Consider the following 13,285-nt stretch of genomic DNA (forward strand, 5'->3'; position numbering starts at 1 on the left):
GGGAGGTGTCAGCGGAGGCCGGGCACCTGCCGGCAGCTCCAGGTCCCGCCAGCCGGCCGTTCCGCAAACGTGGCGCCTGGGGCTCCAGGGTCACAGCCGCCCTCTCCCCCCCCCACCCCGCCCAAGTCCCGGGCCTGCGCGGGGTACTTCGGCCTGGGACGGGTGCTCCCTTACCTGGTAGAGAGTTGCCGACCAGCTCCAGGTACTGGTCCACCGAGGTGAGGATTTTGTAGCCTGCGCTGTTGATGACAGATCGGGGTGGGACCTGCCGCTCGTAGGCCTGCGGAGAGGGCAAGAGAGACGGTCCCTGGGGGATGTGGGTACTGACCCAGCCAAACCCCATCTCTCCAGCGCTGGCTCCGGGACCCCGCCCAGTACTGCTGCCAAAGGCGGGCACGAGAAGAGGGGCAGGAAGAAAGGGAGGAGGAAGAGAGACGCAGGGAAGAGGAAAAGGAGTCCGGCCAACATGGGCACTACAGTCAACATGGTTTAGCCCGCACCAAGGCTCTGGGTTCAAATCCCGCCCCACCGAGCACCACCTGTGTGATGCCGAGGACGAGCTTCCTCCACCTCCTGTGTTTCGGTCTCTCGATCAATAAAACCGGGGTAAGAACGGTCCCCACATCACTGAGTACCTACATAACCCACATAAAATGGTCAGTGCAGTGCCCAGCACTGCAGGGGCAGTAGGCGCATTGAGGTCATTCTTTTCATCACTACCATCACTACTGCCCCTCATCCCCAGCAGCTACCACTGGCCGAGTGTTCGCCACAGACCAGGTGCCTCATTTCACAGAACCCGCACAGTCCAACAGGGGGCGCCATGACTAGCCCCAAGTTCACACAGCTGGTAAGAAGGGGCAGGGGACGTGATCCTGCACCGTCAGCCTCCAGGGCCCAGGGTCTCTGACTGTTACCCTGGACTGTCTGCCAGCTCCCCGGGTTCTGAGCACCACATGCGCCCCCTGTGGAGGAAAGTTAGGTCTGGGCACTGCTCTCTTTCACCGGTGGGAGAAAAGTGGGTCTGTCTGTGGCAATAGCTCGTACAGCAGGGCTGCCATGCTGGACCCTGCCACTAGGTGTCACTACTCAACATAGCTTTTTGGTTTTTTCCTAAGATTTTGTTTGTTTATATTTAGAGAGAGGGGAAGAGAGGGAGAAAGAGACGGGGAAACATCGATGTGCCATTGGCCGCCTCTCACAGGCCCCAAACTGACAACCTGGCCTGAAACTCAGGCATGCACCCTGAGAGGGAATCGAACCAGCAACCTTTCGGTTTTGGGGAAGACGCCCAGCCCGCTGAACCACACCCGTCAGGGCTCAAACTTTTCTTGAGAGTAGCTTGAACCTCTGTGGGGCACTGATCATTGGCCAAATGTGGTCCCAGATCATCAACCGCACCTGAGAACTTGTTAGACCCGCAAACTATTGACCGCAGCCCAGCCCGTGGGTCAAACCGGGGCAGGACCAGCAGGCACCCTGGTTTTCAGAAAGCCTTCCAGGCCATTCCAACGGAATTCCATCCGGGCGAGAACCGCTGCTGGCCTGGGGCAACAGGCGGCTCCTGACTCTGTTCCTCTAACACTGACTTGCCCGGAGACAGAGGGCTCCGGCCTGCCCTCCGGCTGCTCCAGAGAAATGTCTGGTGGAAGAAGCTGGGTCCGTGTCTCGACCAGGTGGGGCTGCCTCCAGGACCCAAAAACTCTCAGCAGGACCCACCGTCCTGCGGCAGTGCAGGGAACCGCAAGGGGGGGAATCGGGAAGGAAAAAGATAGGACCCCCACCCAGGTGTAAGCAGGTGAAGAGCAAGGAAGGCAGGGGCCAGAGGAGGCTGAGGGGGAGGAGGCCCAGGAACTCTGGGGAGATCTGGAAGGACCTGAGATTCAAGGGGATGGGTCGAGCTAAGGAGCTGGTTGTGGGGGCACCGGAGACGGATGCCTGGATGGATGGAATTTAGAGAGGGGACCCTGAGCAAGCAGGTGTGGGGAGGCGGGAGCGGGTGGGAGGGTGCCGAGGTTCTGCTTTGGCCCCGCAGACGGGGGGGCGGGGGGGGGTGGCAGGGATGCCGGGTGGCAGCTGAGGGTGGAGGTCTGGAATCTCAGGTTTAGGAGTAGGGGGCTGGCCATAACCACCACTGTGAAGGAGACAGCGGGGGATGGGGAGGGAGGAGCCTCGGGGGAGGGGGCGACCTGGCTGGGGGCTCAGTGCCAGGCACCGAAGCCAGACGGGGCGGCGGCCTCACCACTTTGTTCTCGTAGAGGACCAGCCCGTAGTTGTGAGGCACGAGGCTGAAGCGGTTCCTCCACTTCTTGCTGTCCTCCTGGTACTGGAAGAGGTTCCCCGAGAAGATGATGCGCTCGTCCAGCGGCACCTGGAGGGGGGAGAGGGCGGGGAGTGAGGCTGGCGAGACAGCGGGTCCCCTGAGAAGGCGATGGCCCGGGGTGGCAGCGCCCGTGCGCCCACCCAGGGGCGCCTCGGAGACAGGGCTGCCACTCACCCGCTTGGCCAAGGAGGACCGTGAGGCTCAAGGCCGCGAGGGGGCGCAGGGATGGCGGCACTTGAACCCAGGCCACAAGCCACGATTCAGAACTTGCTCCTGCCCCCAGCGGGCTCGGCCGGGCTGGGTCTTACACTTTCTCTGCAGGGCAGTCACTCCAGCAAAGGCCCCAGCCCCTGGGCAAGTCCCTTCCCAGCTCTGGGCCTCAGTGTCTCCTCAGAGCAGCAAGCACTTGACGAAGGTGGCTCCAGAGAGCCTCCCCAGCCCCGGCAGCAGACACAGGACGGCCTCCATGAAAGTGGGTGGGGGTGCAGGGGGACCTCAGTCCGGTTTGACGTTTCCCTGGCGTCCTATCAGACCGCTGACCAGTGCGAGCTGCACCAACACCCAGACCGTCCTGCAAAACCCCGACTTCAACCCCAGCTCTCTGGCTCGGTGTGACCTCAAGCCTGTCCCGTCCCCTCTTTGAGCCTCAGCTTCCTCTTCTGTAGAATGGGCCAGCGACAGCAGTGACTTTCGGGGATTCTGCGAGAGGACGCGTGCAAAGGCCACGCAGGCGGCGGGCGGGAAGTGCGTGCAGCGCGTGCAGCTCGCATCCCGCCGAGCGGCCCTGACCGCTGTTGGGGTTGCTCGGTCTGGGTCAGCGTGCCAGCTCCACGGCTGGCTCACTGGGGAGGAGGAGGAGGGGGCGGCCATCCTGAGAGGGTGCTTCCAGAGCAGACAGGCAGCAGGACACTGCAGGAAAGGAGACACAGGCCGAGAGGGAGCGAGCTTACTCCTCCAGGAGGGGCGGGGGGGCGGGGAGATGGGGGAGTCTAGGGTTCCTCCCCTTCTCGGCAGCTTCTATCTGTTCCACAACAAATATGGTGGTGCCCTTTGCAAAAGAAACACGTGTCCTAGGCAATAATGGGAGGAAGCACTGTACAAGTGGTGCCTAACCCTTCCTAGCTTCCTTGCTCGGCTCCTGGGCTGCCTGCAGCTGCGGTCGGGTGTGTGGGGGCCCTCGCAAGCCGCCCCCCAGGCCTGGCTCTTCACACGCAGCCCCCACTTCCCAGCAACCTCCCGGCTGCTCCTCAAGGGGAAATACCAAAACACTCTCAGAAAATGAGGGCCCATTGTGCTTAAACAATGGGACCCCGCAGACTGCTTCCTACCCGGGGTTAAAAATATTTACAGGAAAAGAGAATGATTCCCCCTACCACCCCGCCACCCCCACACAGTGGCTTTGCCCAAGTCACAAAGCTGCTGGTGGTCTATATTTAGACCAGGGCTGACTCTCAGCCCACCTCAGTCCCCAGGTCTTCTGGGAAGAGAGCAGAGAGAATTCTCCTGACACCCTGCTGAGAGCCCGGCTGGCCCCGGGCCCTGCTGGGCAGGAGCCCCTCCTGGGGCAGTGGGAGGCTGTGGCTAAGGGCAGGCCTTCCCAGGCCCAGTTGGGGCTCGGCACCCTGCCCCCTGCCCCAGCCCACCCCCAGGTCCAGGGCAGCCCATAATGGGTGGCTGCTTGCGGGTTTGGGTTTTATTTTTAAGACTTTCAAATGGCAGAGTCGTGTTGTGTTTCCATTGGAAGGTCTGCAGGAAATGAAACATAAGCGACAGCCCAGCCAAAATATTTTGGACTCTGCGAAGCTCTCCAAAAAGGCGGCGGGACTCTCCGGGGGCGTGGTGAAGGGTGAGCACACAGACCCCAGCTCCCACAGCCCGGGTTCGGGTCCCAGCCCCCCGGCCCACACCGGGGGCGGGGGCCTGGACAAGTGGCTGGACCTGGCCAAGCCTCGGCGCCCACAGCGGTGACGTGGACACAGTCGCAGCCCCTCAGGCAGCGCAGGGTTGCACCAGCTGACGAACTGTGCCTGCTTGAAACACCTGCTGTTTTTTCATTTGTTTGTATTATCACTACTGTTTACTGTATTATGATTTTTATTATTGTTCCTTATAAAGACAACTATTGGTGTGATGAGGAGGAGGAATATTGTCATTTCCGCTACTGTGGTAGCACTACCGTGACTTCACACCGTGATGGCCGGGTCCTGAAAGGTAAAAGGGCAGCAAAACCCCCTGCCTGCCAGGGATCGCGGATGAGTTCTCTCGACTCGTCTTGCTCATGTGTGAATTCTGTTTTCCGACAATGAATACGCACCCGAGTGCGTATATGAGTGAAAGCTCGGTGTCGTCAGCCAGCCCCCCACCCCCTTCTATCTGGGGTTATTGGGGCCGGGATCCCCGTGACATTTCTTTCCAAATAGGGGACGATTCCAGCTCTGCCCACTCGAAGCGGCTCACCTGCCTCCTTCCCTATCACACAGGTGTGCACCTGCCAGACACTCGCCCTCTGTCTGCAGGGGGTCGGGCGGTTGCTGTGACACCAGGAGACTGGTCTTTTCTGGGTCCTAAATCAAAGTGCCCTGCGATGCTCCGAGCGGCCCTGACACACAGCCCTGAGCGACCCTCCACCCCACGTAGGCTGGGAGTCGAGGCAGGAAGGGCCTCTGGCTGGGAATCTGGAACATGGCTGGTGTCCTGCCTCCACCACCCTGGGCAAGCCGTTTCCTAACAGGCTGCAGCCAAGGGGGGGACCCCAAACAGGGATTTGTAACGGGGTCCAGAAGAGCTTGGAGATCACTGGCTCCACACCACAGGCCACACCGGCCCGGAATGCGGGCAGCTGTGGCCAATTGTGGGAGGAGCCGGAGATGGGGCTGCAGAGGAAGATTGGCGCCGGGATTTAAACCCAGGCGAGGCAGCCATTGGGGGTCTCTTTTGGGGACCACGGGTCTTTTCAGTGATCACATGGCTTTGGAAGTGCTCCCTTTTTGCCACATGGATGGTGCTGGGAGCCTCAACCACGGACTTCTGCTTCTTCCTGAGGTATGGTGTCCCAGACTGGGCAGAGGGAGAAGGAAGGACTGTGTGCATTTGTGAGTATTCTAAAGAACTTTGGTCTGTATAACTTTTTAAAATAAATAATAATTCCTTTCCTTTTCACTGATCTCTGGTACTGAGAGACCTCTTTCCTCTGGCGGCAGGCAAAGCGAACCTAGTACAGGGGAGGAACCCCCGGAGAAAAAGGGGGTCTTTTTATCATTCAGCCCCACCCCCCGGTGTGGTCTGTAACCGTTTTGGTGACCCAGCTGGGTCGGTGATTGCCCGTGGCAGACCGACCCCCTCACGTGTGGGAGAGTGAGACTTGGGAATCTTCCCAGTCTCTGAGAACTTCTCTGCGCTCCTCCTGAGGGCACCGGCCACCTGATCACGCCCAGGAAGGTGAAAAGGAAACGAAACGGGGAGGGAGCAGAGACGTGAAATGGTCTGGTTGAAAACTGGTTTCTGAACACCGTTTTGGAATAATGGAGCTGTGGACAATGGTTTGGTTAGCGTGCTGCTCCCAGGTTGCCCCTGTCTGCTCACGTACAGTTTCGGGGAGCCCAGGGGGCACTAAGGGAACCTGTCCTCGGATCTGGGGAGGAAGCAAACCCCTGGGCTCTGTAAGCCGAGCCTGCGTGTATGGTAGGGATCAGACAGCAAGCCATGTGGGGGCACTGCCATTTTGGGTAAAATGGAGGATGAGCCACGTGAGTGCCCCACCATGGAGGACGGGTCGTGCATGCGTGTCGCCATCTTGGACGACCCAGCATGCATGGGCGCTGCCATCTTGGATGACCTGGTGTGCATGGGCGCTGCCATCTTGGATGATGGGTCACGTGAGAGTTCCGCCATCTTGGAACTGGGCCAGGTGGTGGGCTAAGGGCTCTCTTCAGTTCATGGGCTGTGTGTGGCTGCTGTGTGGGCACTGCACCAGTCAGGTTTCCTGTGCAACCGGTTCTGGCAGGGAGGGCTCTGGTTCTGAAGGCCATGAACTGGGGTCCACGGGTGAGCATCTGATTTATAGGGTGTTTGCAAGGTTTAAGCTTCAGAAAGCTGCAGGACATCCCTGTGAATCTGTGGACTTTTAGTGGAAGATGCCTACAGTGCTGGGGACTTTCGGCTGCCAGATGCTGAGTTTAAGTATAGTCCTTCCCAGTGTGGGAAAGGAACAGGGATTAAAAGTGAATTATGGTTAAGTCTGGATGGGTGAAACTATGTAGGAAAGGTTGTGAAAGTTTTAAACCCGGAGGGAAGGAAACCTCAACTACTCGTTTTCTGGTTTTATGGGAATGTGGTTTCAATGTGGTTCTGTTTCTGATCAGAAATCCTCTGCACCTGAAGACCTAGTTAAGGTCACCTGTAAGACCTAGGGAAGGTCACCTGTAACCGGTTGGGGAGAGTGCCTTTGCTGCTTGGGACCCAGGAAGGGTCATTCAGAGCTGGTAAGTGTTTCAGCCTGAAGCTTGGTGTCCAAAGGCTGGTGACAACCAACTGACCTGGACTCTGTAAGGTCCTTCCCCTTACAGGAAGGACCCCCTCTGTGCTGCACCACCCCACTCCTTTCAGGGCACTCCTGGACCAAGGGTAGGTAGGACAGCGTCCATGTTCAGCTGGAAGTAGTTACAAGAAGATGAGACCTTCGTCCATTGTCCTTTATATGATTATAAAGGGGTTGTATATCTGAAAGGAGTGATTTGTAACAGGGTGCAGCCAAGAAGGGGGCCCCAAATAGGGATTTGTAACGGGGTCCAGAAGGTGCTTGGAGATCACTGGCTCCACACCACAGGGCCACACCTGTCTGGAATGCTGGCAGCTATGGCCAATTGTGGGAGGAACCGGAAATGGGGCTGCAGAGGAAGATTGGCGCTGGGATTTAAACCCAGGCGAGGCAGCCATTGGGGGTCTCTTTTTGGGGACCACGGGTCTTTTTGGTGACCACATGGCTTTGGAAGTGCTCCCTTTTTGCCACGTGGATGGTGCTGGGAGCCTGAACCACGGACTTCTGCTTCTTCCTGAGGTATGGTGTCCCAGACTGGGCAGAGGGAGAAGGAAGGACTGTGTGCATTTGTGAGTATTCTAAAGAACTTTGGTCTGTATAACTTTTTAAAATAAATAATAATTCCTTTCCTTTTCACTGATTCCTGGTACTGAGAGACATCTTTCCTTTGGCGGCAGGCAAAGCGAACCTAGTACAGGGGAGGAACCCCCGGAGAAAAGGGGGGTCTTTTTATCATTCAGCCCCACCCCCGGTGTGTTCTGTAACAGTTTAACAACTCAGCCCTGGGCCTTTGCCTGTGCCATTGCCGCGGCCAGATTCACCTTCCCCACTGGGTTCTCAGGTGAGATGGCCCTTCTTCCAGGAAGCCCTCGGGGTCCACCCAGATGAGGCTAGGCCCCCAGTGTCTGAGTTCACCCAGCCATCTCCTTGGGAGTGCCCACTGGACTGTGTAAACAGCTGCTTCCTGTCTGTGCCTGGAGCGTGTGCGGGACCAGCAGGGGCAGCAGGGCCCCAGCACCAGAGCTGACACAGTCCGTGTGCACCGACACGGGCCTGCCTGCCTCTCTCTCTCACAAGGTAACCCTCAGCAGCAGCAGCAGCTCTCTCTCCCCCTCACCCCCCACCCACCCCAGCAGCTAACGAATGCCCCCAGCGCTTCCTCCTATGGAGAAGACACCAAAGGGTGATAAACCCTCAAGCCAAGTCTAGTGCCACCAGCTCCACCCCTCTGGTCTCCGGGTAAACAGGCACATTTTCAGTCTCACAGGTTTGGGGGAGGGTGGGGGGTGGAATGAAACGAAATGGAAACCCCAGTGCCAGGCCTCCTTCGCTGTCTGTCCGCTCCGCTGCCTCCCCTGGGCCCCCATGCCCGTCTGCCCCCCACCCCCCGTGCCCAGGCCCCACTTGTCAGATGGGGAGACTGGGCCTTGAGGGCTGTCGAATCCACTGAGAGAACTGGAACCCAGGTCCCCGAGTCCTCTCCGGCCAGGCCCCAGGGATCCAGCCTCCATCCCTCCTATGACACTGGCCCCGGCCCCCCGAAGGGAGCTCCCAGCCCCTCCCTGGACAAATGCTGGCCAGGGCAATCCTACTACTAACCACGGGATCGTGACGAGGCCGGTGACAACCACGGTGTCAGCCAGCACTCACCGAACACCCTCCCTGCCCCAGGCAGCTGGTTGACTCGAACCTTTAACCCTCATAACCATCCCATGCGGGAGGGCGCTGGTCTCATTTTACAGAGGAGTAAACTGAGGCTCCCCGAGGTCAAGCGATGTGTTCACGGGCGCACAGCCAACGAGACAAGGCTTTGGCTGGAACCCAGGCCTGTCCAGATGACTCCGGAGCCCAGGTGCCGGAGGGGGAGTCACCCACGGCGACAGAGGGGCCTGGACGGCACCGCCAGGCCGTCTGTCTGTTCAGAAGGTGGGCGGGGCCCCCAGAGACGTCAGGGCAACCATGGGAAACTGAGGCCCAGAGGAGCAAGGCACTAGCTGGAGACCACGTGGTGAGAGATATCAGGGCCCGCCCCGTCCGCGGCGCTGCGCCTCTCACCTTCCGCCAGAGCAGCTGCGCCTGCGGCGCCCCGGTGCCCTCGATCTCGTGGCGCATGCTGTTGAACAGGGCGACGCCATACTGGTCCTCATAAAAGTGGAGGAACTCCGTCAGGACCTTTCCGGTTTTCTCTGGAAGGGAAGGGCAAACAGAACCGTGAGGTCATCGTGGTCATTTCCACGTGCGGCAACCCCGCCCCGGGGAGGAGCCTCCACAACACCCCGAATTCCTGCTCATGAAGTTGTTCGCTCTGGTCGGCGCTGCGTTTCTGGGCAGAACTGAGTGTTTCCTGCACACGCCCGGGTGAACCTCCGGACAGGGAAACGGGCCCCGACCCCAGACAGCGACACCACCGGGGACCGAGGGACAGAGACACTCAGCCTCCCAGTCGCCAGTCAAGTGGGAACGGGGCCAAGATTCCGTTGTCCCCATCAGGCCAGCACGTGGAGGGACAGGCACCCGACCCTGGGGCTGGGGGCGCTGGGCACGGGGGCGGTGGGCACCATGACGGAGTCGCAGGGGAGGAGACGGAGGGGGGCCCGCAGGTGTGTGCACCGACACAGGGCAGGTGTCCACTCCCTGCCACGTGGAGAAGAGCGAGTCACAGCATCACACGTGGACACCCCCTCACGGGAAGTGAGCCCTGTTCGTGCGCAGGGACGACGGTGCCCGGACACTCACGGGGAGGGGGAGGGTCGGGAAGGACGCACCCCAGCCTGGGAAGGCGGGGCCTCCGGGCGCGGGAGCGCGGGGCGCGGAGTCCCTTCCGCTCTCTGCTGTGCTGGCTTGTACGGCACGGGAACCCCTTCCCACGCACGGCCCTTCTCACGATAGGGAATGAGCGTCCTGAAGCTGGCGCGGCTGCCGGGCTGACCGCCTGGGCGCTCGCACTGGCCGCTCGCTTCCGCCCTCCGCCAGGGCGAGCGGTTTCCGAACAGAGACGGCGAGTGCCGCGGCCTCCGGAGAGGGCCCAGCGCACGCCACACGCCCCACACTCGCGCCGCCAGGGCATCCCTATGTACAGACAGAGAAACTGAGGCCCAGAGCGGGCTGTGGCCCGTGGCAAGGGGACCTCCTCCTCGGGAGGGACTTGCTGCTGCCGAGTCCCGACCGGGGGTGTGTGCTGGCCCACTGTGCAGCGACCTTTCTGGGCCTCGGTTTCCCCCTGCACACCGAGAGGACTGGACCCAGTGATGGGCAGGCCCTGCTCCCTTTGACGGTCTTGGGTTCCAGCTTTCAGAGACCAGGTCCGTTCTCGAAGGAGAAGGGGCTGATGTGACCCTGCCCCCCCCCCCCGCCCCCACAGCTGGTCCCTGGGTACAGAGGGCACCTGGCCAGGACGGCATTGCATTCACTCCTCTCAGTGGCGTTGTCAGGTAGGGCAGGGCCACCCATTGCAGGGAGGAGAAAACTGAGACCCAGAGGGGTGAAATCTTTGGCACAAGGCCACACAGCTAGCAGGTGGTGGAGCTGGGAGGTGGCCTGGGGCCAGGCCAGGGGTGGTAGCCGGGGAGGAAGGCTAACAGCATGGGCCACACCCACCTGGGTCTCGGGCCAGCCGCCCCCTGCACTCCCTCCGGACCAGCTCGGCCACGGAACCCCCTCCACGGGCACGGCCCTGCCTGTGCTCCCCTTTCCCGGAATGACCCGTGTCTGTCCGGCCCTTGTTTGGGGGAGAGGACAAGGAGAACCAATGAGGAATTTGCTGTGAATGCCTATTTTTCAAAAACCATAAACAACCAGAACTCTCTCAAAGGCCATGGGAATTGTTTTCGAAAAACGATGAGGCGAGACAGGGCGGGGGGAGAGCCAGGGAGAGGAATCGGGGTCGGTTAGGGAAGACAGGGTGCTGGATGACAACAACGTTGATAAATCATGCAAAATTCACCCTCACTCCATCCTAATAGTTACCGGTGACTGTTAACCCGAGCCAGGGATGGGCAAGTTTTACATGATCCCAAAGCATCTTCCCGAAAACCCTCGGGAGTCAGGGCTATTGTCTTCCCATTTTAGGGGCGAGGGGGCTGCCGGCCCCAGAACGGGAGAGTCCAGTTCGCTGCCATCAGCCCACACAGCCTCGGCCGGGGGTTGGTCCCCCCCACCCCCAGCAGCCTGGCGCCCGGCGGGCTCGCTCTCAGCGTGTGGGATGCAGAGCTCAGGCCCTCCAGTCCCGGGGGTCCTGCAGCCACGGCTCTGGGAGGCCCGAGCCAGCCCTGGTGTGCCCAGCCTCACACACAGCACTGTTGCCAGAAGGGCCGGAGCCTGCCCTGCCCCTCAGGGAGTCCGGCCCAGGAGGAAGCTGAACCGGGGTCCCAGCTGCAGCGTCAGCAAAGGCCAGACGCTGCATCCAGGCAGGGTGTGGAAGGCCAGACGAGGGAAAGGGACAGGAAGGGCAAGTCCAGCCAGGTGGGGGCCCAGGCATCACCCCACGGAGGGACCAGCGGCACGGAGGCCCCGGCTGGGCGGGGCTGTGGGCTGCAGAGGAAGCCAGCAGAGGCCGAGGAAGTGGCAGCCAGAACGAGGTGCCCCAGACAGAGCCAGAAGGCCAATGTGAAGCAGACAGACCCGAAACATCCGGGCTCAGGGGCGCCGGGGCGGGCTGGGAGGTGAGGAAATTCACACTAGGCCTCTCCCGTTATTCACGTAAGGCTGCGGGATCAGGGTGCAGGAGTGCAGGGCAAGAGGGCCGGGGGGAGGGGGGGTTTGGGGGGGGAGGCCGGGTTTGGTGGGGGAGGCCACCAGGCAGCAGTGGGGAGGGGACGGTGCAAGCAGACACTCAGGGGGCCTCACTCAGCGGAGGGAGGACACGGGGAAGCAGCCCCACACACCACGCACCCACAGGTGGCAGCAGCCCCCGCCCCCACCCCCACCCCACCCAATTGCAACTGCAGGCGCGCCTTGCCACCCAAACTCCAGAACTGTGCAGGTCTGACCTGCTTTCAGAAAAACCCTTTGCACCCTGGCTGGCATAGCTCAGTGGATTGAGCGCGGGCTGCGAACCAAAGTGTTGCAGGTTCGATTCCCAGTCAGGGCACATGCCTGGGTTGCAGGCCACAGCCCCTCAGCAACCGCACATTGATGTTTCTCTCTTTCTCCCTCCCTTCCCTCTCTAAAAATAAATAAATAAAATCTTAAAAAAATATTTAAAATAAAACCCTTGGCTCCCTCAAATTCCAGAACCAGACTGAAGAGCGTGGGGTCTCTCGAAGAGCGTGGGGTCTCTCGCTGCCCAACCTTGCTCTTAGACTCGGGACCCAAGTAGATGAGGGTGCTCGTGTCTGTCCAAAGACTGACTGTGGCCTGGTGTCCATTTGGTCAACATCAGGTCCCCTCAGCTCACCCCTCGTGCCCTGGCACCCGCAGGTGCTGGGGGAGGGGGGCCCTTACCAAATGGTTCCTGAGGGCCTGCTCTGCTCCAGGCCCCACCGGACAGACGGGAAAGGCTGGGTGGGGGTGGGGGGGCAATGGCATTCCCCGAGGGGTCAGGGGGTCAAGAGATGGCATTGCCAGGGGGCTGGGCAGGAAAGGGACGCCTGTAGGGAACAGGCCGAGGGCACATTCTTGAGACGTGTCCTGAGACAGCCTGGGAGGGGCTGCCCCGTGCGATACAAGGAAGCACCGCAGGAAGGCCGAGAAGGAGGACTTTGGACCTCGGAGAGGCAGGAGTGGGAGGGGTCCGGCCCCCATCCGTGACAAAGAGCCCAAAGAGCCGGCGGCGGCTGGGAAGCCCTGCACAGGGTCTCTGGCCAGAACTGCTACTCAGCACCCCCTCCCCCTCCTGCCTCCCTGCAGGGGCTACCTCTGGGAGCTGCCACTCGGGCTCCACCACCTGGATTCCCACGGTCCGTCCCTGCCTGGGTGTCTGTGGGTGGTCCCCCGGGCCTCAGGCGCCCCTGGCTCCTGCACACCTGCCCACACTAGCTAGCTCCCCTTCCTTCCTTCCTTCCTTCCTTCCTTCCTTCCTTCCTTCCTTCCTTCCTTCCTCAGCTGCCGGAGACATCACAGTCCATGGGTTTGGGATCTCGAAGACCAAGGCTCACAGCCCGAGAGGGTGCGGGTCTCACCTGAGCTCTCACAGCCAGGCCGAGGCGCTCTGCGTTCAAGCAGCAGCCCGCTGACCCCCGCCCCATCCTGGCTCTGACCCCCGCTCACTGGGCTCCACAGGACGCCCCCCACCCCGGCCCAGAGGACAAAACAGAAGCAGGCTGTGGCCCCATCTCCGGAAGCAGGGTTCAACCCGGCGGGGGGACGGGGGGTCCTCAGCCCAGGAACTGGGAGACCCACACTCGTGGTAGGGACCCGGTTGCTGCTGGAAGCTACAGAGCCCTCGGAGGGGGGGGTGCCAGCCTCGCCTACCTTCCACACCCGCT

At 61.0% G+C, this 13,285-nt stretch overlaps 1 protein-coding gene across 1 annotated transcript in view; it reads right to left on the bottom strand.

The window, feature by feature from the left end:
* Nucleotides 1–13,285, bottom strand: part of NIBAN2 (niban apoptosis regulator 2) — a 50,943-nt gene that overhangs the window by 12,707 nt on the left and 24,951 nt on the right. Inside the window, exons 2-4 of the mRNA XM_045846258.1 lie at nucleotides 8,916–9,046; nucleotides 2,243–2,371; nucleotides 175–280 (exon numbers count right to left, since the gene is read on the bottom strand). Of these exons, the coding sequence (XP_045702214.1) occupies nucleotides 175–280; nucleotides 2,243–2,371; nucleotides 8,916–9,046 (366 nt within the window). The remainder of the gene's footprint in view (nucleotides 1–174; nucleotides 281–2,242; nucleotides 2,372–8,915; nucleotides 9,047–13,285) is intronic.

Source organism: Phyllostomus hastatus, unplaced genomic scaffold (genome assembly GCF_019186645.2).
Source record: "Phyllostomus hastatus isolate PE091 unplaced genomic scaffold, TTU_PhHast_1.1 phas_contig_495, whole genome shotgun sequence".
In the NCBI taxonomy this organism is placed as follows: Eukaryota; Metazoa; Chordata; class Mammalia; order Chiroptera; family Phyllostomidae; genus Phyllostomus; species Phyllostomus hastatus.